Source organism: Bombina bombina, chromosome 5 (assembly GCF_027579735.1).
Source record: "Bombina bombina isolate aBomBom1 chromosome 5, aBomBom1.pri, whole genome shotgun sequence".
Classification (NCBI taxonomy): Eukaryota; Metazoa; Chordata; class Amphibia; order Anura; family Bombinatoridae; genus Bombina; species Bombina bombina.
This window is the reverse complement of record NC_069503.1, coordinates 714,138,605-714,163,668: the sequence shown is the minus strand read 5'-3', so window position 1 is coordinate 714,163,668 and position 25,064 is coordinate 714,138,605. Positions and strand designations below refer to the sequence as shown.

The following is a 25,064-nucleotide window of genomic DNA, read 5'->3' as shown; positions in this document are numbered from 1 at the left end:
TTACAACTGTTCAGAGTTATCCACACCATGAGGCGCTTTCTTTCTTCACCATCTAGATTGACTCACCTACCACTGGTTCCAAGAAAAGCAGCCTGCCCAAGCACTTCTTTTGAAACTGACTTTTTTGCCTGTTTTATGGTTTTTCATTTAACCTTTTTATTGCATAGCATTATACTAAGGGTGTACTTATATTATGTTTTTAAACTAATTTATGAAATTCTAGTACTATATGCTTTATTTCTCTTGTAAAGGTGTATCCAGCCCACGGGTTCATCCATTACTTGTGGGATATTCTCCTTCCCAACAGGAAGTTGCAAGAGGACACCCACAGCAGAGCTGTCTATATAGCTCCTCCCCTAACTGCCACCCCCAGTCATTCTCTTGCAACTCTCGACAAGAAAGGAAGCATCAAGAGATATGTGGTGACTTAGTGTAGTTTTTACCTTCAATCAAGAGTTTGTTATTTTTAAACGGTACCGGCGTTGTACTGTTTTACTCTCAGGCCGAAATTAGAAGAAGAATCTGCCTGGAGGTTAATGATCTTAGCGGTTTGTAACTAAGGTCCATTGCTGTTCTCACACATAACTGAAGAGTATGGAAAGAAAACTTCAGTTGGGGGGACGGTTTGCAGATCACCTGCTTTGAGGTATGTTCAGTATATTTTTTTCTAGAGAGATGATAAGGTCTAGAAAATGCTGACAATGCCTGGCATATTTGAGGTAAGCCTGATACAGTGATTTAACAACGACTGGGATCATGCTTACAAGATAAGGGTAATATTCATGTTAACTCTCATATTACTTAATGTAAAAAATGTTTACATAACTTACAGAAAAAACGTTTTATCTCTGAGGGTGATAAATCTTTATTTGGGGCCTTGTTTTCCACATGGCTTGTTAGATCACTCCTAGGAGTACTTTTTTAAGGCCCTCTGAAATTGAGTGCATGGTGGGAGGTGCCTATTTTTGCGCACTTTATGCGCAGTTGATATTCAGACTGAGACATCCAGCTTCCCTAAAGGAGTCCTCTGGCATTTAGGACCACTATAGAGGGTTTCTTTCCTGCAAAAATCGTGTTTAAGGGCAGGTAGGAGCCACAGCAGAGCTTTTGCAGTGTGTTTGACTGTTTTTTAATGGTTTTACCGTTTTTCTAATCCGGTTTGGGGCCTAAGGGGTTAATCATCCATTTGCAAGTGGGTGCAATACTGCTTTAGTCTCTTATACACACTGTAAAAATTTCGTAGAGTTTACTACTTTTTAACACTGTTTTGCAGTTTATGTGGTAGTTTTTTTCTCTTAAAGGCACAGTACCGTTTTTGTTTAATTGCTTTTTCACATTTATTAAAGTGTTTTCCAAGCTGGCTGGTCTCATTACTAGTCTGTTAAACATGTCTGACATAGAGGAAACTCCTTGTTCATTATGTTTAGAAGCCATTGTGGAACCCCCTCTTAGAATGTGTACCAAATGCACAGACCTTTCTATAAGTTATAAAGACCATATTATGGGTTTTAAAGATTTATCACCAGAGGTTTCTCAGACTGACAAAAGGGAGGTTAAACCACCTAGCTCTCCCAATGTGTCAGAACCTATATCTCCCGCGCAAGTGACGCCAAGTACATCTGGCGCGTCCAATGCGTTTACCTTACAAGACATGGCGGCAGTTATGAATCATACCCTCACCGAGGTATTGTCCAAACTGCCAGGGTTACAAGGAAAGCGAGACAGCTCTGGGGCTAGAACAAATACAGAGCTTTCTGATGCTTTAGTAGCTATGTCTGATATACCCTCACAATGTACAGAAGCCGAAGCAGGAGAGCTTCTATCTGTGGGTGACATTTCTGATTCAGGGAAGGCGTTACTTCAGTCTGACTCTGAAATTACAGCATTTAAATTTAAGCTTGAACACCTCCGCTTGTTGCTCAGGGAGGTTTTAGCAACTCTGGATGACTGTGACACGATTGTAGTCCCAGAGAAATTGTTTACACTGATGTTTTTCCAATCCCTAAGAGGTTTTCTGAAATTATTACGAAGGAATGGGATAGTCCAGGTGTGCCGTTCTCTCCCCCTCCTGCTTTTAAAAAGATGTTTCCCATAGATGCCGCTACACAGGACTCGTGGCAGATGGTCCCTAAGGTGGAGGGAGCAGTCTCTACCCTAGCTAAGTGTACAACTATCCCCATCGAGGACAGTTGTGCTTTCCTAGATCCAATGGATAAAAAATTAGAGGGTTTCCTTAAGAAAATCTTTATACAACAAGGTTTCATTCTCCAGCCTCTTGCATGCATTGCCCCAGTCACTGCTGCAGCGGCTTTCTGGTTCGAGTCTCTTGAAGAGGCTCTACAGGTGGAGACCCTGTTGGATGATATCCTAGACAGGCTTAAAGCTCTTAAGTTAGCCAATTCATTTATTTCTGACGCCGTTTTTCATTTAACAAAGCTAACGGCTAAGAATTCAGGTTTTGCCATTCAGGCGCGTAGGGCGCTATGGCTTAAATCCTGGTCAGCTGACGTTACTTCAAAGTCTAAGCTTCTCAACATCCCCTTCAAAGGGCAGACCCTATTCGGGCCTGGACTGTAGGAGATTATTTCTGATATTACTGGAGGAAAAGGCCAAGCCCTTCCTCAGGATAGGTCCAACAAATTAAGGACCAAACAGACTAATTTTCGTTCCTTTCGAAACTTCAAGAGTGGCGCATCTTCAACTTCCTCTTCTACAAAACAAGAAGGAAATTTTGCCCAGTCCAAGCCAGTCTGGAGACCTAACCAGGCTTGGAACAAGGGAAAGCAGGCCAAAAAACCTGCTGCTGTCTCTAAGACAGCATGAAGGAGTAGCCCCCGATCCGGGACCGGATCTAGTTGGGGGCAGACTTTCTCTCTTCGCCCAGGCTTGGGCAAGAGACGTCCAGGATCCCTGGGCTCTGGAGATTGTTTCCCAGGGATATCTTCTGGATTTCAAAGCCTCATCTCCAAAGGGGAGATATCATCTCTCACAATTATCTGCAAACCAGATAAAGAGAGAGGCATTCTTACATTGTGTTCAAGACCTTCTGGTTATGGGAGTGATCCACCCAGTTCCAAGGGAGGAACAGGGGCAAGGATTCAATTCAAATCTGTTTATAGTTCCCAAAAAAGAGGGAACTTTCAGACCAATTTTGGATCTCAAGATCCTAAACAAATTTCTCAGGGTCCCATCCTTCAAGATGGAGACTATTCGAACCATCCTACCTATGGTCCAGGAGGGTCAATATATGACTACCGTGGAGCCCCCTGGCGATGTTGGAGGTTTCAAAGATAGTTCTATGGGCAGAGGTTCACTCTTGCCATCTCTCAGCTATCCATATCCCAGGAGTAGAGAACTGGGAGGTGGATTTTCTAAGTCTGCAGACTTTTCATCCGGGGGGGGTGGGAGCTCCATCCGGAGGTATTTGTCCAGCTGATTCAACTATGGGGCAAACCAGAAGTGGATCTGATGGCATCTCGTCAGAACGCCAAGCTTCCCTGTTACGGGTCCAGGTCCAGGGATCCCAAGGCAGCGCTGATAGATGCTCTAGCAGCGCCCTGGTCCTTCAGCCTGGCTTATGTGTTTCCACCGTTTCCTCTGCTCCCTCGTCTGATTGCCAAGATCAAACAGGAGAGAGCTTTGGTGATTTTGATAGCTCCTGCGTGGCCACGCAGGACTTGGTATGCAGATCTGGTGGACATGTCATCCTTTCCACCATGGACTCTGCCGCTGAGGCAGGACCTTCTACTTCAAGGTCCTTTCAAACATCCAAATCTAGTTTCTCTGCGTCTGACTGCTTAGAGATTGAATGCTTGATTCTATCAAAGCGTGGTTTTTCCGAGTCGGTCATTGATACCTTAATTCAGGCTCGAAAGCCTGTCACCAGGAAAATCTATCATAAGATATGGTGTAAATATCTTCATTGGTGTGAATCCAAGGGTTACTCATGGAGTAAAGTCAGGATTCCTAGAATCTTATCTTTTCTCCAAGACGGATTGGAGAAAGGATTGTCTGCTAGTTCCTTAAAGGGACAGATTTCTGCTCTGTCAATTCTTTTGCACAAACGTTTTGTCAGGCTTTAGTTAGAATTAAGCCTGTGTTTAAACCTGTTGCTCTGCCATGGAGTTTAAATTTAGTTCTTAAGGTTCTTCAAGGGGTTCTGTTTGAACCTTTGCATTCCATAGATATTAAACTTTTATCTTGGAAAGTTCTGTTTCTAGTAGCTATCTCCTCGGCTCGAAGAGTTTCTGAGTTATCTGCTTTACAGTGTGATTCCCCTTATCTGATTTTTCATGCAGATAAGGAAGTTTTGCGTACCAAACCTGGGTTTCTTCCTAAGGTAGTATCTAATAAGAACATCAATCAGGAGATTGTTGTTCCTTCATTATGTCCTAATCCTTCCTCAAAGAAGGAACGTCTTTCACACAATCTTGATGTGGTTCGTGCTTTAAAGTTTTATTTACAAGCTACGAAGGATTTTCGTCAAACATCTGCTTTGTTTGTTGTCTACTCTGGACAGAGGAGAGGCCAAAAGGCTTCGGCAACTTCTCTTTCTTTTTGGCTGAGAAGCATAATCCGCTTAGCTTATGAGACTGCTGGCCAGCAGCCTCCTGAAAGAATTACAGCTCATTCCACTAGAGCGGTGGCTTCCACATGGGCCTTTAAAAATGAGGCCTCTGTTGAACAGATTTGTAAGGCGGCGACTTGGTCTTCGCTTCACACTTTTTCTAAATTCTACAAATTCGATACTTTTGCTTCTTCGGAGGCTATTTTTGGGAGAAAGGTATTACAGGCAGTGGTGCCTTCCGTTTAAGTTCCTGCCTTGTCCCTCCCTTCATCCGTGTCCTAAAGCTTTGGTATTGGTATCCCACAAGTAATGGATGAACCCGTGGACTGGATACACCTTTACAAGAGAAAACAAAATTTATGCTTACCTGATAAATTTATTTCTCTTGTGGTGTATCCAGTCCACGGCCCGCCCTGTCATTTTAAGGCAGGTGTTTTTTATTTTTAAACTACAGTCACCACTGCACCCTATAGTTTCTCCTTTTTTCTTGCTTGTCTTCGGTCGAATGACTGGGGGTGGCAGTTAGGGGAGGAGCTATATAGACAGCTCTGCTGTGGGTGTCCTCTTGCAACTTCCTGTTGGGAAGGAGAATATCCCACAAGTAATGGATGAACCCGTGGACTGGATACACCACAAGAGAAATAAATTTATCAGGTAAGCATAAATTTAGTTTTTTGATGATTATTCACTATATTGTATCAATTTTTTCTGTATTCACACATTTTATATGTATGTACATAGGTTTATGTGTCACTAAACACATTTGCACATACCCGTGCACTAGTCACTATATTTTTTAGGCCAATTACAATTTATTTGCCCCATTTTCAAATTTAAAGAGACAGTACCTGTCCTATTATTATTCAAAATATTTTATTGTTCCAAGACCACTTAATACTGATAAATCAAAAAAACTTTTTTTGGTCTTCTCACCACTTTTTCTGTTTTTGTGTTTGTTTTAGGGACCCTCACTAGTTTAGAAAAAATACAATACACATTTTTGGTTACACACTATTGGCACACACTATTCCTATACTTTTTTGTATAATGTTTTTTAAACTTCCCCAAAAGACCAGAGCATTTTTGCCATCACTCCATTTAAACAGAAATAGAGCCTTGTTTTTTTTTTGTTTACCTATCAAAACTATATATTTTTTTCTTAGTAGACAACCCAAAGTATTGATCTAGGCCCATTTTGGTATATTTCATGCCTCCATTTTACTTTTTCACAAACTTTAGATTTCTTACTGAAATTATTTACAAACAGCTTGTGCAATTATGGCAAAAATTATTGTAAAAGCTTCTTTGGGATCCCCTTTTTTCAGAAATCAGACATATATGGCTTTGCCATTGCTTTTTGGTAATTAAAAGGCCGCTAATTGCAGCTGTGCACCACACTTGTATTATGCACAGCAGTGAAGGGGTTAATTTGGTAGCTTGTAAGGTTAATTTTAGCTTTAGTGTAGAGATTAGCCTTCCACCTGACACTTCCCACCCCTTGATCCCTCTCAAACAGCTCTCTTCCCTCCCCCTGCCCCCGTCTTAAGTACTGGCAGACAGTCTGCCAGTATGCAGTATTAGACCTTTTTTTTATTTATTTTTTAATTATAATTATTTCCTTCAGTGTAGAATTATCCCCTTACCTTCCCACCTCCCTGATCCCTCCCCCCTCTAACTCATTTCCACCATCTTAGGTACTGGCAGCTGTCTGCCAGTACCCAGTTTTTCATGATTTATAATATTTATCTAGTAAATATTTTTTCTGTAGTGTAGCTGCCCCCCAACCTCATTTTACTACCCCACCCATCCACATCCCCCTCCCAGATCGATTTCCCACCCCTCAACTATACCTACCTCTCCCTCCTCCCCCTCCCTCCTTCCCTCTCCATTCCACTCTCAGATGTTGTTTAGTTTCTGTTGCGTAGCGGTCCCACCCGCTCCCACCCCCTGCAGTGATGGGGCGCTCGCCCGCCTCCCTCCTTACCCTCCCACGCCATCAACGATCGGCACCACCACTGCCCAATGCAGAGAGGGCCACAGAGTGGCCCTCTCTGCATTGGTACCTCTGCCCGTCTATTTCTGCACTGCGCCACTCGTAGGGCATGCAGAAATAGCACAATCTCACTACTTTTAGCAAGATCACGGCAGAGAGAGGCCCAGGACAGCAGTGTCGTACAGGGTTCGGCTCTGGTCGTTAAGGGGGTAAAAGTGAATGTAAAGTTTAACGAGAAAGTGCCCACTTTTTACAAATACTCTTGAAAACAGGGGCACTTTCATTCATTAAACTTTACATTTAAGCATTTTTTTTTAAATACTTACCTTTTTCCTTGTGACAGCAGCCTCCTGCTATACTAAGCACAACAATCACAAATCCCGTTTTCTCCATTCATTGCATGCACCCCAAGGTGGCCAGCTCGTGAGGCCACGCAATGATTGGAGGAAGCTGGATTCATCATCGATATGCTAAGTACAGCAGGATCTGCAAGCGGAGGATTCCCGGTCTGTTGTCATAAGGAAAAAGGTTTTAAAAAAAAAAGCTTAAATTTAAAGTTTAATGAATGAAAGTGCCCCTGTTTTTATGAGTATTTTTAAAAACTGGGCACTTTCTCATTAAACTTTACATTCATTTTAACTAGAGCTCTGAGGATGCGGTAATCAGTGTTTACTTTCAACTTGTAATACAAGCGGTAAATGCTGTGCACACAAACAGCCATGTAACTCTTAGTGAGCCACTCGTAATCTGGCCAATAGTGTTTTGAGACCACAAGTTCAGTTTGCAATACAAATAGTTACAGGGATAGGGGCTTACTGCAGCTGATCATTGGCTGATCAGCACATAAGCATTCCTGAGAGCAGCACAGGAACACAAGAAGTAATCATAGGTAAATGTATTCTCTGGTTAACAGGAGTTAAATGCATATTAAAGAGGAATTTTTTCCCTAAAATATGGAGAGTCCACAACGTCATTCAATTATTAGTGGGAATATCACTCCTAGCCAGCAGGAGGAGGCAAAGAGCACCACAGCAAAGATGCCAAATGCCACTGCCCACCCATAATACCCAGTAATTCTCTTTGCCTCTGTCAAGTGAGGAGGTGAAGTTTGGTGTCTGAAGAATTTGAACTACAAGCAAGTTTTTGGGTTTAGCTGTGTCCACATTAATCTCTTCAGTAGAGTAGTGGTGGCTTTTAAGCAGTTAGAAAATTGTGGGGTAGTCCTTGCTTGCCCTTGATATAGAAAGCCAGAGTTGGTTACTCTGTTCTTTCTTTTTTTACAGGTCTCTGTAAGGAGTATGTGTCTTTTCACACCTTGTAAGCTGTCTACCTGCCAGACAGCTGGATGTGCAGGTAAGTGCTTTTGTCTTTTAGGTCTGGAGCCTTGCACTTAAAAGGCTTTTGCTGCTTTTTTTAATGGGATATGTTAAACCCTTTGCAAGGATTATTTTATTTTGGCAGTGTGCAGGTACAGGAAATGTATGTGGAGACTTAAGGGTTAACCCTCCTTTATGGATAGGAAAGGGTTAACCTTATTATCTGTGGCTCAGTGTTTATTTGCTTTTCAACTGGTGGTTCTAAGGGGCCCTTAGGTGGTTTATTAGGAGCAGAGGGTTTTTATTTTATGTGTGTATTTGTGATTCAGTATGGCTTTAAGAACGACACTGATTGAAGAGGAATCTCAAGTCAGTTTCCTGTTAAACTTTTTCCGGCTTTGTAACGCACGCTGCGCAGTGTTTAAAAAAGACGTTCACATGACTCTTTGTTTCTTCCGCTTTCAGAGCGGCATCGGCTGTGTTGGTTGATTTTTGGGACCGGCAGGGTTACTTTGACAAGCTGTGTGCTTCTTCGGTGGGCGGGTAGGGCATCTCAGTTTGCTGAGGTGTAGAGAGCCTTCTTTGGGGTGTGATTTTTGTTTTTTTTAGTGCAATTTTCGCTTTGTGTACGTTTGAACTTTAAAGTGACAGTATTAAAAAAAAAAAAAAAGTTTTTTTTTTCTGTTTTTCTGTGGGTATACCTTAAGCTGGGAATATGGAGCAGGAGTCTGTTCCTATAGACAAATGTTTGTTTTGTCTTGAGGCCCAGGTTGTTACCCATGCAATTTTGTTCCTCATTTTTAGATAGAACCTTGTCTCTCAGGATGATGCTGTTCAGGCTATGCCACAGTCTTCTCCTCAAACGTCCCAAGCCTCGATGGCATCACAGTGCCCTGCAGTTCCTCTCAGTCTCCTGGAGGAGTTTATTTGCCTGCAGATTTTGCGGCTCAGCTATCTTCTGCAGTATCTGCGGCATTATCTGCTTTTCCTATACTGGGAAAATGCAAGAGGAAAATTAAACATTCAGATAGTAAGGTTTCTGTTCATCTACTGCTACGCAGGTTGCCCTCCCTCATAAGTCTGAATAGGAGGATATGTTGGTAGCCTCTGAGGGTGAAATCTCAGATTCAGACAGTATAATTCCTTTACCTGATTCTGAAGAAGTAAACTTTAGATTTAAGCTTGAACACCATTGTGTATTGTTAAAGGTAGTATTGGCTACTTTGGACAGCTCTGATTCTTCTGTTGTTGTCAACCCTAAAAAGTCTAGTAAACTTAATAGATACTATGATGTTCCTTCCTCTGTGGAAGTGTATCCTGTTCCAGATCGTGTGACAGAGATTATTTCGCAGGCATGAGAGAAGCCAGGGATTCCTTTTTCCCCATATTTCGTCTTTAAAAAGATGTTTCCTGTTGCTAACTCCAAGATTTATGAAGCACGGTGCCTAAAAGTAGAAGGGGCTATTTCTACTCTGGCCAAGAGAACTACAATTCCTATCGAGAATAGCTGCTCCTTTAAGAATCCCATGGACAAGAAGCTGGAAGCTTATTTGAAAAAGATGTATGTACATCAGGGTCTTCAATGTCAACCTGCAGTTTGTATTCCCACAGTAGCAAGTGCAGCATCTTTTTTTTTTTTTTTTTTTTATTATTTATAACCAGCCCATGGTACAATAACAAATAACAAATCTATGACACCACGCAGGGTGCGATAGAGTAACATAGACTTGGTGATACAGCATAATTGATAAAATGCTCCATTCGATACAATATAAAATGCTGTTCCGGATTATATTTAGAACTATAAAAAACTTAGGTGGACTAAAAAAAAAGAAAAAAAAACTTACTAACAGAAGTACTCATTTGTACCACAATGCTGGGATTTTCTTTTTTTTATAAATTAATACAAACTAACTAAGCATATGATAAACTAACAAACCAAACACCCCAACCAACAAAAAAACAAACAAACAAACAAAAAACAAAAAAAGAAACAAACATCCCCCCCCATCTCCGTCTACCAAAATCACACATATCCTCTCATGTAAACTGCCACTCTCCTGTTAAATTTGCTTCTAATATGTACAAAGAATTCTTGAAAGGCTGAAGGACCAATTTTTGAGTTTCCTGTTCCAATGACTTAATGAGTATCGCCCACTTATTCATGAATAATTTAATATTATTATCTATCTGTGTCTGGACTGAAGCTTGTTCTAAAAACATCTGGTAAATTAACCCATTTTTAAATTCGGAAAATTTGGGTTCTTTATTAGACTTCCAATATTTCAATATAAGATTTCTGCCAATCAGAATTGCTGTATTTATTAATAAATAATTAGACCCGGCTTCCTCCTGGGTTACCAGGAAGAATACTACAAATTTATTTACCTGAAAATATTGATTCAGAGTCTTAGTGGCCCAGAATGAGATTTTCCCCCAGAATCTTTGTATTACTGGACAAAGCCAGAAGAGGTGGATCATATCTGCTGCACAGTATTTACATTTACTACAAACTATCTTTTCACTAGCTTTATCCCATCGGGCTTGCCACCTAGGTGTATAATAGCACTGGTAGAGGATCTTTAACTGTTGTTCCCTGAAATATTCTCCTTTCATCACCTTTGCCACCCTGTCTCCTGAGTTCTTCATTAACTCTAGTTCTATCTGAGTTCTGCAGAGTGGGTCCCATTTTAGTTCCAAAAATCTCGCATTGCTTTGTTCTTGGGATGCTAATAGAGCATGATATGAGTATGAAATAGAGAATTTCCCTATTTGGAACATGCTGATTATCTGCTTAAGTATATCATTGTCCCAATCTAATGCTTTTATTTTCTTACATTGTTCAACATAATGCCGAATTTGTAAATAAGAGAAGAAAAGGCGATTTGGCATGTTATATTCTAATTTGCATTAATCAAAGGTTTTAATAGAGTTATCTTCTTTATTGAGCAACTGCGAGATGTAATTTATCCCTAGATCTGACCAGGCGTTAAATCTAGCAGAATCATATCCTTCCGCGAATTCTGGGTTGCCTCTAATTGTTAAAAAGGGCGATCCTCTGTAATTAATCCCTATCTTAGAACAGAAGTGACGCCAAGCCCGTATTGGTTGATCTATAATTGACATCCTTTTTATAGCTTTGGGGATTCGATTCGGGGGCATATGCATCAGTGCTTTAAGAGAAAAAGGGGTTACTAAAGCTCCTTCAATTTCAGGAAAGGTAAAGTGACCCTTATCGGTAAACCAGTCCCAGACAAATTTTAAGTTAGATGCTAAATTGTATAGTTCAAAATCAGGTAAAGTCATACCTACAGCCTCTTTCCTTGCGCATAGTCGTTTGAGCGCAATCCTGGGTTTTTTGTTGCTCCAAATAAATTGTGTTATTAATCTATTAATTATCACTCGGTCTTTCCTTAATAATAATAATGGTAAGGCTTGAAAAATGTAGATAAATTTTGGAAGGGAGACCATTTTTATTAAATGAATACGACCTGCAAGAGATAACGGCAGATTCCTCCATCTCTCTAAATCTTCCTTGAATGATGCAATGGCTGGTAAAAAGTTTAAGTTGTACCATCTTTTAGAATTGGAAGCAAAGTTTATCCCTAAATATGTAATATAGTCTTTAGCCTCCTTAAAGGGAATTATTGGAGAGGTTTTTAGTTTAATAAGCCACATGAGTTCAGATTTTTCTGTATTAATCGCAAAACCAGAGAAGGCATGAAAGTTTTCTAGAGCCTCCATAATTATAGGTAAATTATACTTAAGATTTTGTACAAAAAGAAGAAGATCATCAGCATATATGGCTTGAATTATTCTATGACCTTCAATATTAATTCCCAGCAGGTTTTGCCTAAAGAATATTGCTAGAGGCTCTAGGGCCAAGTTAAAAAGCAGCGGAGATAATGGGCACCCTTGTCTTGTCCCACGATATAGAGTGAACTGCTCAGATATTAAGGAGTTGACACTTAAGGACACTCCCGGTTTAGAGTACAATAGAGCAATAATTTGGGAAAATTTACCCATAATACCAAAATTGGTAATAGTCGTAAACATATGATCCCATAATAAAGTATCAAACGCTTTTTGTGTATCGATTGAGATAACCGCAGCGTCTTCTGTTAACTCTATTCCTCTTCCCTTCATTAGTTCACAATAATTAATTGCTAACTCTAATTTCCTTAGATTTTTAATAAGTGTCCTTCCTTTAATAAAACCCGTTTGATCTGGGTGGATCAGTTCCCTGATCAGATTTTGTAATCTTTTTGCTAAAATATGAGTTAGGATTTTGTAGTCGACATTCAACAGAGAAATGGGCCTATAAGAGCAAGTGCAGCATCTTATTGGTGTGATGCCTTGTCTGATTAAATTTTAGAAGTAACTTAGTTGGAGGAAATCCAAGATAGGATTATGGCTCTCAAACTAGCCAATTCCTTTATTTCTGATGCTAACATGCAAGTTATTAGACTGGGAGCCAAGATGTTTGGCTTCACTGTCCTAGCCCGCAGGGCTTTGTGGCTAGAATCTTGGTCAGCTGATGTTACCTCCAAGTCCAAGCTTCTGGTGCTTCCATACAAGGGTAAGACCTTGTTTCGCTCTGGTCTGGCAGAAATAATTTCTGATATTATGGGTGGAAAAGGGTCTTTTCTCTCACAAGATAAGAAAAACAGACCTAAAGGACGCCAAAGTAATTTTTGTTCCTTTCGTAACTTCAAAAGTCTTCCTCTTCCAAGCAGAAGCAATCCAAGTCTTCTTAGACACCCAATCAGTCTTGGAACAAGAAGAAGCAATCTAAGAAACCCTAAACTGAGTCTAAGTCAGCATGAAGGGTCTGCCCCCGATCCGGGATCGGATCAAGTGGGGGGCAGACTTTCCCTGTTTTGTCAAGCATGGATACGAGATGTTCCAGAACCTTGGGCTGTGGACATAGTATCTCAGGGTTACAAAATAGAATTAAAATCTTGCCCTCCCAGGATAAAATCCACCTTTCAAGATTATCTGCAGACCAGGTAAAAAGAGAGGCATTCTTGAACTATGTTCAGAATCTTTCCTCCCTGGGAGTGATTGTTCCAGTCCCTGTAAGGGAACAGGGTCTAGGATTCTATTCAAATCTGTTTGTGGTTCCGAAAAAAGAGAGAACTTTTCGACCTATTTTAGATCTAAAGTGCCTCAACAAGTTTCTCAGGGTACCATCCTTCAAAATGGAAACCATTCGTTCCATTCTTCTTTTGGTCCAAGAGAGTCAGTTCATGAGGACCATAGACCTGTGGGATGCGTATCTTCATGTTCCCATCCACAGGGATCATTACAAGTTCCTGAGATTTGCCTTTCTAGACAAACATTTTCAGTTTGTGGCTCTTCCGTTTGGCCTTGCCACAGCTCCCAGAATCTTCTCGAAGGTTCTGAGGGCTCTCTTGGCAGTGATCAAGTCTCTGGGAATTGCTGTGGCACCCTAACTGGATGACATATTAGTTCAGGCCCCATCATTTCAACAAGCAAACTCTCATACAGAGATCTTGTTGTCTTTTCTACGTTCCCACGGTTGGAAAGTGAATCTGAAAAAGAGTTCCCTTGTTCCAGCTACAAGTGTTTTCTTAGGGACCATAATAGATTCCCTATCTATGAAAAATTTTCTGACAAAGGTCAGAAAATCCGAAATTCTCTCCTCTTGCCTCTCTCTTCGGTCTACTGTTCGGCCATCAGTGGCTCAATGTATGGAGGTAATTGGTCTGATTGTCGCTTTCATGGACATCATTCCTTTGGCTCAATTCTATTTGAGAGCTCTGCAGTTATGCATGCTCAGACAATGGAACGGAGACCATGTGGATCTGTCTCAGAGGATAGATCTGGACTAGTTGACGAGACTCTCTCTCGTGGTCATTTTCTCAGGAGCATCTGTCTCGGGGCACATGCTTCCAGAGACCTTCCTGGGTGATCGTGACCACTGACGCTAGGCTGGGGAGCAGTCTGGGAATCATTAAAGGCTCAGGGTCTATGGATTCAGGAGGAGTCTGTTCTCCCCATAAACATCTTGGAGTTGAGAGCGATTTACAATTCTCTGTTGGCTTGGCCCCAGTTATCTTTAGCCCGGTTTATCAGGTTCCATTCGGACAACATCACCTCAGTGGCTTACATCAATCACCAGGGAGGAACTCTGAATTCCTTAGCCATGAAGGAGGTGGCACGGATTATTCAGTGGGCAGAATCTCACAATTGTTGTCTATCTGCTATCCACATTCCAGGAGCGGACAACTGGGAGGCAGATTTTCTGAGCAGACAGACTTTTTATCCCGGGGAGTGGGATCTCCATCCGGAGGTGTTCTCCAGGTTAACCCTCAAGTGGTGGGTTCCAGGGTTGGATCTGATGGCTTCTCTTCAGAATGTAAAGCTCCCAAGGTATGGTTCAAGGTCAAGAGATCTGCAGGCAGTTCTGATAGATGCTCTGGCGGATCCTTGGGTGTTCGGTCTGGCATACCTGTTTCCTCCGTTTGCTCTCCTTCCACAAGTCATTGCTCGTATCAAACAGGAGAGAGCATCATTAATTCTAATAGCTCCTGCATGGCCTCGCAGGATCTGGTTTGCAGACCTGGTGAAGATGTCATCTCTTCCACCTTGGAGGTTACCTCTGAGGAAGGACCTTCTAACTCAGGCTACTCTTGGAGTATGGTCAGGATTCCTAGAATTCTGTCTTTTCTCCAGGAAGGTCTGGAGAATTGTTGTCAGACAGTTCTCTGAAGGGTCAGATTTCGGCATTATCTATTCTTTTACACAAGTGTCTGGCGGATGTGCTAGATGTTCAATCTTTATGTCAAACTCTGGTCAGAATCAGGCCTGTGTTTAAACCTGTTGCTCCTCCTTGGAGCCTTAACCTTGTTCTTAAGGTTTTGCAGCAGGCTCCGTTTGAGCCTATGTAATCTTTAGATATTAAGCTGTTATCTTGGAAAGTTTTGTTTATTTTTGCTATTTCTTCTTCTCTGAGAGTTTTGGAACTCTCGGCTTTGCAGTATAATTCGCCTTACCTTATCTTTCATGCGGATAAGGCGGTCCTGCGTACTAAATTGGGGTTATTCCCTAAGGTGGTTTTGGATAAAAATATTAATCAGGAAATTTTTGTTCCTTCTTTCTGTCCTAATCCTTCTTCCCATAAGGAACGTCTTTTGCACAACTTGAATGTTGTGCGTGCTCTCAAATTCTACCTACAGGCTACTAAGGATTTTCACCAGTCCTCTGCTCTGTTTGTTTGTTTCTCTGGAAAGCGTAATGGTCAGAAGGCTACTGCTACTTCTCTTTCCCTATGGTTGAGAAGTATGATTCGTTTTGCTTATGAGACTGTCGGACAGCAGCCTCCTGAGATAATTACAGCTCATTCTACTATTATATGGCCATATCAACATTTTGATCAGAACTACAGTCCTGTAGCTCATCGCCCATATGCCCAAACTAGGTCTCAAGTGAGACTACTTTAGTTTTAAGTGTCTAATTTTATGTGTATTTATTTTAAATAACCTATACTGGCCAGACAGCCGAACATTGGAATACAAGTGCCAACTCTAGAGAGAGTGTGTGTAAAAGCATGTATAAAGAAATTATTTTTTTCTCATGTATTTCTTTTTTTTCTGGATAACACTGTGTTGATGTGAAAGTGTGGCATTAACTTGCATAAAGATAGGGAATTCTTCTAAATTTATATCAATGTGAACTCATTTTAAAATCCGTTGTGTTCATGCTTTGAGTGGCAACTGTGCTAATCCACCTTAACCGATGAAAGAGATCAGAAGCTGTGAGCAGGGGCGGAAATTGTAACTGAATGGCTGGTGTATGAGAGGAATGCCGGATTCTGCAAATACATAGATGCTGCATTGTATGCGTTATAGTACAATTAATACTCACCGATGAGCGTTTAGAAAATAAAACAAAAATGTAATTGAAAAATAGGTTGTTACTGGAGACATTAATTGTAGCAAATACCACAGGCATATTATTAGCAGTTACTGCTGAAAGTGGGCACTGGGCAGAATAGCTGTACTGGGAGATTGGTGCAGACATCGTCTAGTTTGTAACAGATTAGAGCCTATAATGCTAGACACTCCTCCTCACATTGACACAAAGGCAGCTGGATCTTGCCTCCCGTTGTGACGTTAGTGGTTCGAAGTCAGGTGCCGCCTCCTTACCCTGCTGGGCAGGCTGAGGAATCCTTGTAACCCAGAGCGCTGAGCATCGGCAGTGCACAGCCGAATACCCTGGACAGCGCTCTCCTTGCTAGTATAGATTGTCACGGCTGCTGCCACTGCGGTCATCTATTCAAAAGCTTGCAAGCATGGTGAGTGAATTTGTTTCATTCATTATTTCAATTCACATTATTTGTGCTTTGTATTTATAGAAAGCGGGTTGTCTAGTATCTATACTGTGCACAAGGGGCTATAATCGTTTAATGGGAGAGGTCACTGGCTGAAGCATGTTTTCACGAATTGTGTGATGGTATTAGAAGATTGAATGCAACCTGAGCCTTCTCATCTCATCCCTTTAGTTTATTTTACTTCATCTTAAAATAATTTTGAATCCATTACATTTTTATTAGGCATTAAAATTGTTTTTCCCCCCTCTTCCACTTTTTTACTCGAGGAGCAGTTAGTCCAACAATTCTGGGACTATGATTTTTTTCCCTCTGAGGCTAAGTAAATGTCTAGTATGCTTAGCTAGCTGTTTGACACCATGTGTAGCAATCAATAATGCACCTTCTTAGATCTCATGGCTATCTAATCTATCTCCCTTTATTTATCACTTCCATATATACTGTTTTTCCATGTGCCACTGGGTATTTTTTGTTGGTTACAAATATGCCTTGATTCTCTGGATGAGAATTAATGTTGTAGAAAAGAGTGCACACTGGGTGCATATTTGCATGTAAATATCATGCAAACTGACAGTGACAATGACACTATACCCCCTACATGCATGACTGAGTCATAACTCAGATCCAAGGAATTTGTATGCATGTGTCAAACTAGTTTTCTAATGGAATTATCTTTTGGTTATACATTTTGCTGTGGGTGCATCTTAAGATGGATTATTTTCTCTAGCTTGTTTGTGGTTGTGTCTAAAGTAGAGCAGCTGTCTGACTTTCAGTCTTATGGGTTTTCTTGATCTTTCCAATCTCACACTAATCAGTTTACTATATCATCCCACTCTCTTGTAAGCATATTGTGGAACAGATGAACATGTGATACTACTAGACTAAAACATGCTTCAGATTGTCAATCTATGCAGAGTAATTGCTAGCTGCTCCATACATTTTATATCAGTGTTGTCCAAGCTAAGGCCCTCATTGCATTTTATCTTTGCCTTACAATTCACCAGCCCACACTAACCCTTCTCGCTATTTGCAATATAGATGATTTTCTATGTAACTAGCCCTTTTTTAATCTTTATATGTGGATCTGTGATAGTTTCTTGTTTGCAGTTTACATTTATACCATTTCTTTTTCTTTTCCCAAACTTTTTCTAGTTAAAATTATTTGCCATTCAACTAAATAACATAATACACCACACATGGTGCGTGTGTGTGTATATATATATATATATATATATATATATACAGAGGCGTAACTAGAAACCACAGGGCCCAGGTGCAAGAATCTAATAAGGCCCCCCCCCCAAAAAAAGGGAATTTGATACATATCTTTTTTTTTAAACACAGAAAAAAAATGTGAATCAGATTACATGTCTGCAAAAGGAGGTACCCTGTGCCCCCAGTCTGTGAGATGGTCTGACCCCCTATTACTGTATATAGTGCCACTGTTTAACCCACCAGTACTGTATATAGTGAGTCAGTGACACAGTCTGTAATCTGCCGGTGAGATGGCTGGCCTAACCCTACACGCCCCAGTACTTTATAAAGTGACCACAGTAATCTGTGACATAGTCCAGCTCCCCCATACTGTATATAGCGGTACTGTATATAGTAGTACTGTATAGACTGACACTGTTTACCCCCGCCCCATGCTGTAGTAACATGGTCTGTAATTTGCTGGTTCCACAAACATACACACACACATATACATGCATAATTACACACACAGTCGCATGCATACATACATACATATACACACACAGTCACATACATACATACACACAGTCACATACATACATACATACACACACACACATATACATGCATAAATACACACACAGTCACATACATACATAAATACACACAGTCACATACATACATACATACACACATATACATGCATAAATACACACACACAGTCACATACATACATACACACAGTCACATACATACATACACACAGTCACATACATACATACACACACACACATATACATGCATAAATACACACACAGTCACATACATACATAAATACACACACAGTCACATACATACATACACACATACATACACACACACAGTCACATACATATATACACACATAAACACCAATGGGTAAAACAGAAACACTAACCCCTGTAGTCAGAGACACTAGTGAAGCATCATGTCACACTCACATGATATCAGTGCAGGCAGTGGCAGGTCAACGTTTTTTATTAAAAATAAAAACCTTTTTTTTTTTTGAAGGTAGGCCCCCACCCTTGGGGGCCCAGTCGTAATTGCGCATCTGCACCCCCTGTAGTTTCGCCCCTGTATATATATATATATATATATATATATATATATATACACTTTTTTTGTGATGGTTAGATATTTGGTGTATATGAATGTGAGAAAAGTACTGTTTATGGCAGGAAGACTCTCAATGCATTGTAGGTAATGCATCTTGTTATTTAACAAATTATAGTTGATAAACATTAGTGCATAAGATAGATACAATAATACTGAAATGTGAGTTCCCCATACTGGGGTGTCTGTCATTATGTAGCAAGGAACACAGAAAACAACTACCAAGCACACATCATTTCAGTACTAAAGTGACATTGTGAAGTGACATGCATACTGAGTTGTGGATTGGCCTCATGTATTGCTGCTGGTATTTGATGAACAGTCCTGGATAGGAAATGCTGGTTTTGTAAATAAAAGAAACTTTTTCAGTGCTTCACCTTTAGTTTAACATAGAATATTACATTTATAACAAAATAAATAGAATGCCAATATGTTGCATTAGCAGCCAGTAATACTTAAACAGTATTGTCAAAATATGTTAGCATAAAGATATTAAAAGGGATATTAAACCCACATTTTTTCTTCTATTATTCAGAAAGAGCATGCAATTTTAAAGTGAAAGTCAATCCTAGTGTCTTACAAACGCTAGGATTGACTATTGAAACAAATAAAGGGGTCTTTCATTCATGAAGTATAAGATACTTCATGTAGAAAGCTCCTTTATTTGATTCAATTGATCACCATTTTTACCTGGTACAGCAGCCCATGGCTAAAAAATTTTTTGGCTAAGAGGTGACTTTTTCACCTTTTATCCTATAGCCATGCGGTAAATCCGGCTCCCATGGGCACCAAGCCGGGTTTGCCACACAGCTATTGGATAAAAGGTGAAAACGTCACCTCTTAGCCAAAATTTTTTTTAGCCATGGGCTCTGTACCAGGTAAAAACTGTGATCGATTGAATCAAATAAAGGAGCTTTCTACATGAAGTATCTTATACTTCATGAATGAAAGTCCCCTTTATTTGTTTCAATAGTCAATCCTAGTGTTTGTAAAATGCTAGGATTCACTTTCACTTGAAGCAACTTTCTAATTTACAGCTATTATCAATTTTTCTTCGTTCTCCTCGTATATTTTATTGGAAAAGCAGCAATGTAAGCTTAGAAGCCGGTCCATTTTTTATTTAGCACCCTGGGTAGCACTTGGTGATTAGTATCTAAATGTAGCCACCAATCAGCAAGCGATACCCAGTGTGCGTAACCAAAAATTGGCCGGCTCCTAAGCTTACATTCCTGCTTTTTCAAATAAAGATACCAAAAGAACGAAGAAAAATTGTTAATTGGCTGCTCTAGCAATTGATAAAATTGCCTGCTGTATATGAATCATGAAAGAAGAAAATGTGGGTTTCATACCCCTTTAAGCATAAGGATATTGCCTGAATAAATATGTGAGGTTCAAGTTAGCTGTGTGTGTGTCAAGGACCATTATTTTTAGTTACTACATATATAACGGATAACCAAGGCATCACATTTTATAGTTTGACAAAAATGTTTCATAAAATTGATTCTAAATGTGTTTTGCATTTTCCATATGTAACTTACATATATTCTGTGCACACTACTGTTCACATATGGGATTCTCATGATCACTTTTATTAGAAACTGTTAGTTGTGTGAAGTAAGATATTTTGTTATAGGTTTGTTTTTATTTTATGTGCATTTTTTTTTACCAATTCAATTAAGGAAAAAACACAACAGCATATACCAACAATAGGAAAGATGACAGAGTAGAGACAACTTTGTTTTAGTGTTACTATAGTTACAGAACATTGTTGTCTCCAATTGTATTTAGTGATAACATCAGAGCTTTCAGTACTTACTATTGCTAATTATGTGCTCTGTTCTTTTATTTTCTCCTTTGAGTAAATATAAATGTCATTGCTTTAGGGGGTTTTCAACTGCTTTATAAATCTATGATTGAGTTGGAACTGTCTGTTTTGTCAAGTTCAGCTTTCTAAGCATAAAGTGCTCCACTCGCTTCCTGCCCTGCAAAGCCTACAATCCAGGGGCTGAATGTACAAAAAACATTAGGGAATGTTTTAACCTCTTAGCGGCCAGAGAGTGAGATAAATAACCACATAAATTGCATAAGGTAAATGTAACTTCACGGAATATGCATATTACTTTGAAAAGGGTTATATGCATTTTTGTTTGCATAATGAAACCCACACAGTTAAGAATATTAGTGTTGACGTTGTTGTGTGTGCTGCGTACTAATGTGTACACTACAGCTATCAGAAGCTAAACACATTTAACAAGTAACAGAGCAATTCTCACGCATCCAAACAGAAATATCTGCTTAAATTCATGAGTTATTCCTGTGTTTTCAAGCTAAGGAAGCTGCTTTCAGAGCTAAAGGTACCTAAAACTAAATAGTAGGCTGGCGCTGTATCATCCTCATAGCATACTATTGCCAGGCAATTGGCATTGTTGTGTGGGGGGGGGGCTTTATTAACGTCATGTGCTTGGTACCAGTCTCAACATTTATACTGGAGTTGATTGGTTGTTACACACCATACACTCACTTGCTTGCAAATCAGGCACGTGCACAAGAGCATGCTTAGCTATCACTGTTAAAACGGACACAAAACCCCATTTTTTTCATGATTCAGATAGAGCCTACAATTTTAAACAACTTTCTAATTTACTTCTATTAAAAAAAGTTCTTTGTTCTCGTGTCAGTAAGCAGGGATGTAAGCTCAGGAGAGTGCACATGTCTGGAGCACTATATGGCTTCAGTTTTACAAGAATGTTATCTATTTGCAAGAGCACCAGATGGCAGCATTATTTCTGCCATGTAGTGCTCTAGACACATACCTAGGCATTTCATCAACAAAGAATACCATGGAAACTAAGAAAAGTTGTATGCTGTGTCTGAATCACAAAAGATCTGAACCTTAGGAACAATTTTTAGAAAAGTATCTCGAGTTTTACAATTTTATGTTTTTTTTAGAATCTGAAAATGTGTCTTATCAGTGCTGCTTAGTTTGATACGGTGTAGAATATTTTAGCTTGCTGTATGAATAACCGGCATGCTATTATCCTTCCTACCCTCGTTGTCTCCCAGCTCCAACATTTAGGGCTCGATTTATCAAGCCCCTACGGCTGCAAGTTCTCATAAGAACTTGCTCGCCATAATTTATCAAGCAGCGGTCACCAGACCGCTGCTTCCCTAAGCTCTTTGCCACCTCTAAGTTGGCGAAATTCAATCTCTGCGGTCGAGTCCAACTGAGGAGATTGACAGCTCCTGCCCGCGCGTGATTGGCTGTGTGCGGGCAGGGGGCGGGATTGCATGCGAGCGCAAAATTGCACTCGTGTGCAATGTTGATTACCTACGGGTAATTTCGCCCTGCCACAGGCGAGCTGAGGCGTACAGGGGCGCGTATACGTGACCCTGTACGCCTCAGCTTTGATAAATCTAGCCCTAGTGTGTGTATATATATATATATTGTTCACTGGTTGGCTGGTCAACACAACTTACACAAGTTGGTTAATTCAGGACAACCCCCCCCCCAAAAAAAGAAATAAAGTACAATATCCTTTAAAGGGACATGAGACCCTAAATGTTTCTTTTACGATTCAGATAGAGCATACACGTTTGAACAACTTTGCAATTTACTTCTATTACCACATACGCTTTATTCTCTTGGTAACCTCTGTTCAAGCGGCAGCAGTGCACTACTGGGAGCTAGCTGAAAACATCTGGTGAATCAATGAGAGGAGGCATATATGTCCAGCCACCAATCAACAGCTAGCTTCAATTAATGCATTGCTGCTCCTGAGCCTACCTAGATACGCTTTTTTCAACAAAGGATACTAAGTGAACTAAGCAAATTAGATATTAAAAGTAAATAGGAATATTGTTTGAAATTGTATGATCTATCTGATTCATGAAAGTAAATTTTGGGTTTATGTCCCTGTAAAATAGTTCATTTTCAGTTGGCTGTGAGCTACAATACTCAGGTAGCTGCACATGCATCTGTTTTACCTGTAGAGAGAAAGTAGCCGTAAAACACCTGAGACACAGAAGTTATCCTGAAGTTTTTCTAGATACAGATGGTGTATTACAGCTATTTGACAGCTTATGTGCTTAGTAGTCTTGCTACGACTGGTAACGTGTTTAGTTAGAGTAGGTTTTAGTTTTCCTGCATGCTGCAAACCTGCTTACTTACAAGCCTGTTGTAGCAGCATCTGAGAGCAAAATAAATCATAGTGTGTTTTTTTAATGTAGTCTGTACTTTCATTTCTGAAGCAAAGACCCTGTCACCATGCTAGAGAAATATATATGTACACACCAACGCACATGCACTGGTTGCCAGAAACCAGCTCAAAAAAGTTATTTCACTTGCGGCCTTCGGCTCTTTCAAAGCCGGATTACTTCTTGTGAAAGTGCAATACACTAAGATCTGGATTTGCATAGATCTTAGTGCGTTGCACCTTCACAAGAAGAAATCAACCTTAAAAAGAGCGGAATGCCACAGGGGTCCGCCTCCTTCCGCATTCAGCAGCTAACAAAACTGTTGAATGCACATGCCTAGCAGGCTTTTTACTCCTTAATTTCCTGGAACATACACATATACCCACACCCATGCCATTTATTTTACCTTTAATTCACCCAGGCAATCAAGGGGTGAATTGACTACATAGATCACCAGGAATACATGCGTGTATACACAATACACAAGTGTGTTGATGTGACCCATTGGCTGAAGTAGCATGTGGCTGTCTTGGAGCACCATATGAAGGGAAAAGGTGTGTGTGTTGGTTTTTTTAACCAATATGCCAGGGCCAGGACATTTTACTGTGGTTTACAAGACACAATAGCACCCATGAACACTCAGTCTATTTAATTATTGTAGACATTAAAAAACAATTTTTACAATATATATGCACAAGGCTGTCCTCAGATGGCAACTGCATATCCAACCAAAAAAATGTATTACTTGTAAACCTAGGCCAGGGGTAGGGTGGCAGTTGCCCTGCAGGCCACTTGGTGAAGGCCGTAGATGCAGTCTCCATCATTTTTTTTTTTTTGGTAAGCCATTTAAATGTGTATCTGCCCGCCTGCGTGTCTGTCAACAGCACATATAGACAGACAGGTAGGTAGGTAACTCTCTGCCAGTACCTAGTTTGTTTTTATTTTTAATGAATTTTTTAATATTTTTTTTCTGTAGGGTAGTGGTCCCCCGCTCCCCGTGATCATTATGTAGGGTGCCCCAACACCCCATTTCACCCCTTTTCTGTAGTGCGCCATCCCTCCCTCTCCCTTCAAAAAAAAATTCTGTAGGTAGGGTCCCTCACCCCTCTGCCGCTGGGCCGTCCACCTTCCCTCCCTCTGGCACCAGCAGATGATTGTTACAGACGGTGACACACACAGTGTCACTGTCTGTAACGATCAGGCATCTGTCTTCAAAAGGTAATGGAGCACCGATCGTGCTCTGTTACCATATGAAGAGAGGTGCTTGCAGCACGGGAACAGCAGCTCTCAGCTGTCACTTTACAACTGAGACTGCTGGAGTTTTCTAAAGCTCCAATGTATATACGTATGATGTGTATATATATGTCAGTTTGGGTTAAGGGGTAAAAATAAAGGGACAGTGTACTGTAACCTTTTCTGCATTTTAATGTATTCCTAGTGATCCATTTTACATGTTGGGGTTACTTTAATTATTTATGAATAGTACCTTTATCTTTGTTTTCAATTGAAATAGCTGATGTTGCCTGTTAAATTGCCTACCTATACTCAAAATATCAGTACTTGGCTATAGGTTTTTGGTTGTTAACCCTTAATACACAATATTCACTCAATACTCCATTTTAACTTGATGGGTAACAGTATAGATTAATCCTTAATGGAATGCATTCCACCTATAATATATAACTCCAAATAGTGGATGGCTGTCCAAATCTAATCACAATAAATATCAAAAGAACATTGCATCAATGTGAAACGGAATACCAAAAAATACTTTGCCCAAAATCATCACACAAATCATAGGGAAACTCACTTAATAATCAAAGAAAAATAGACCAATCTAGTTCCTTATTTGATCCCTTAGGTTGCAAGGTCTCCAATTTTTTTTAAACCAGAAGGCTTCTCTTTTGGTTAAGAGTACTCTATTACCACCCCTACTGGGTTTATTCATTTGTTGTTTAAAGGGACACTAAAGTCAAAATTAAACTTTCATGGTTCTGATATAGTGAGCAATTAAAAACAAAAATCTAAGTTCTATTATCAAATTTGCTTTGTTCTCTTAGAATCCTTTGAAATGTAAACCAAGGTACTCTCATAGGAGCTCAGGGGTGTGTGTGTATGTATGGCAGCAGTATTTGCAAAAGTGATTGTAGAAATGGCTTACACTTCAATAAAAGACTACTAAGAGAACAAAGCAAATTTGTTCTGAATCATGAAATTTAAAAAGTCGAGTTAATGTCCCTTTTAATTAATAAAAAAATACTATCCACAGAATGTTACAAAAAGCTAATTTTAATA

The 25,064-nt window shown here is 40.0% G+C and overlaps 1 protein-coding gene across 1 annotated transcript in view; it reads left to right on the top strand.

Annotated features, from left to right (window-relative positions):
• The first annotated feature begins 16,078 nt into the window (after positions 1-16,078).
• ELOVL2 (ELOVL fatty acid elongase 2) overlaps positions 16,079-25,064 on the top strand; it is a 310,038-nt gene continuing 301,052 nt past the window's right edge. Inside the window, exon 1 of the mRNA XM_053714743.1 lies at positions 16,079-16,196. Coding sequence (XP_053570718.1) covers positions 16,194-16,196 — 3 coding nt within the window. The 5' untranslated portion in view covers positions 16,079-16,193. The remainder of the gene's footprint in view (positions 16,197-25,064) is intronic.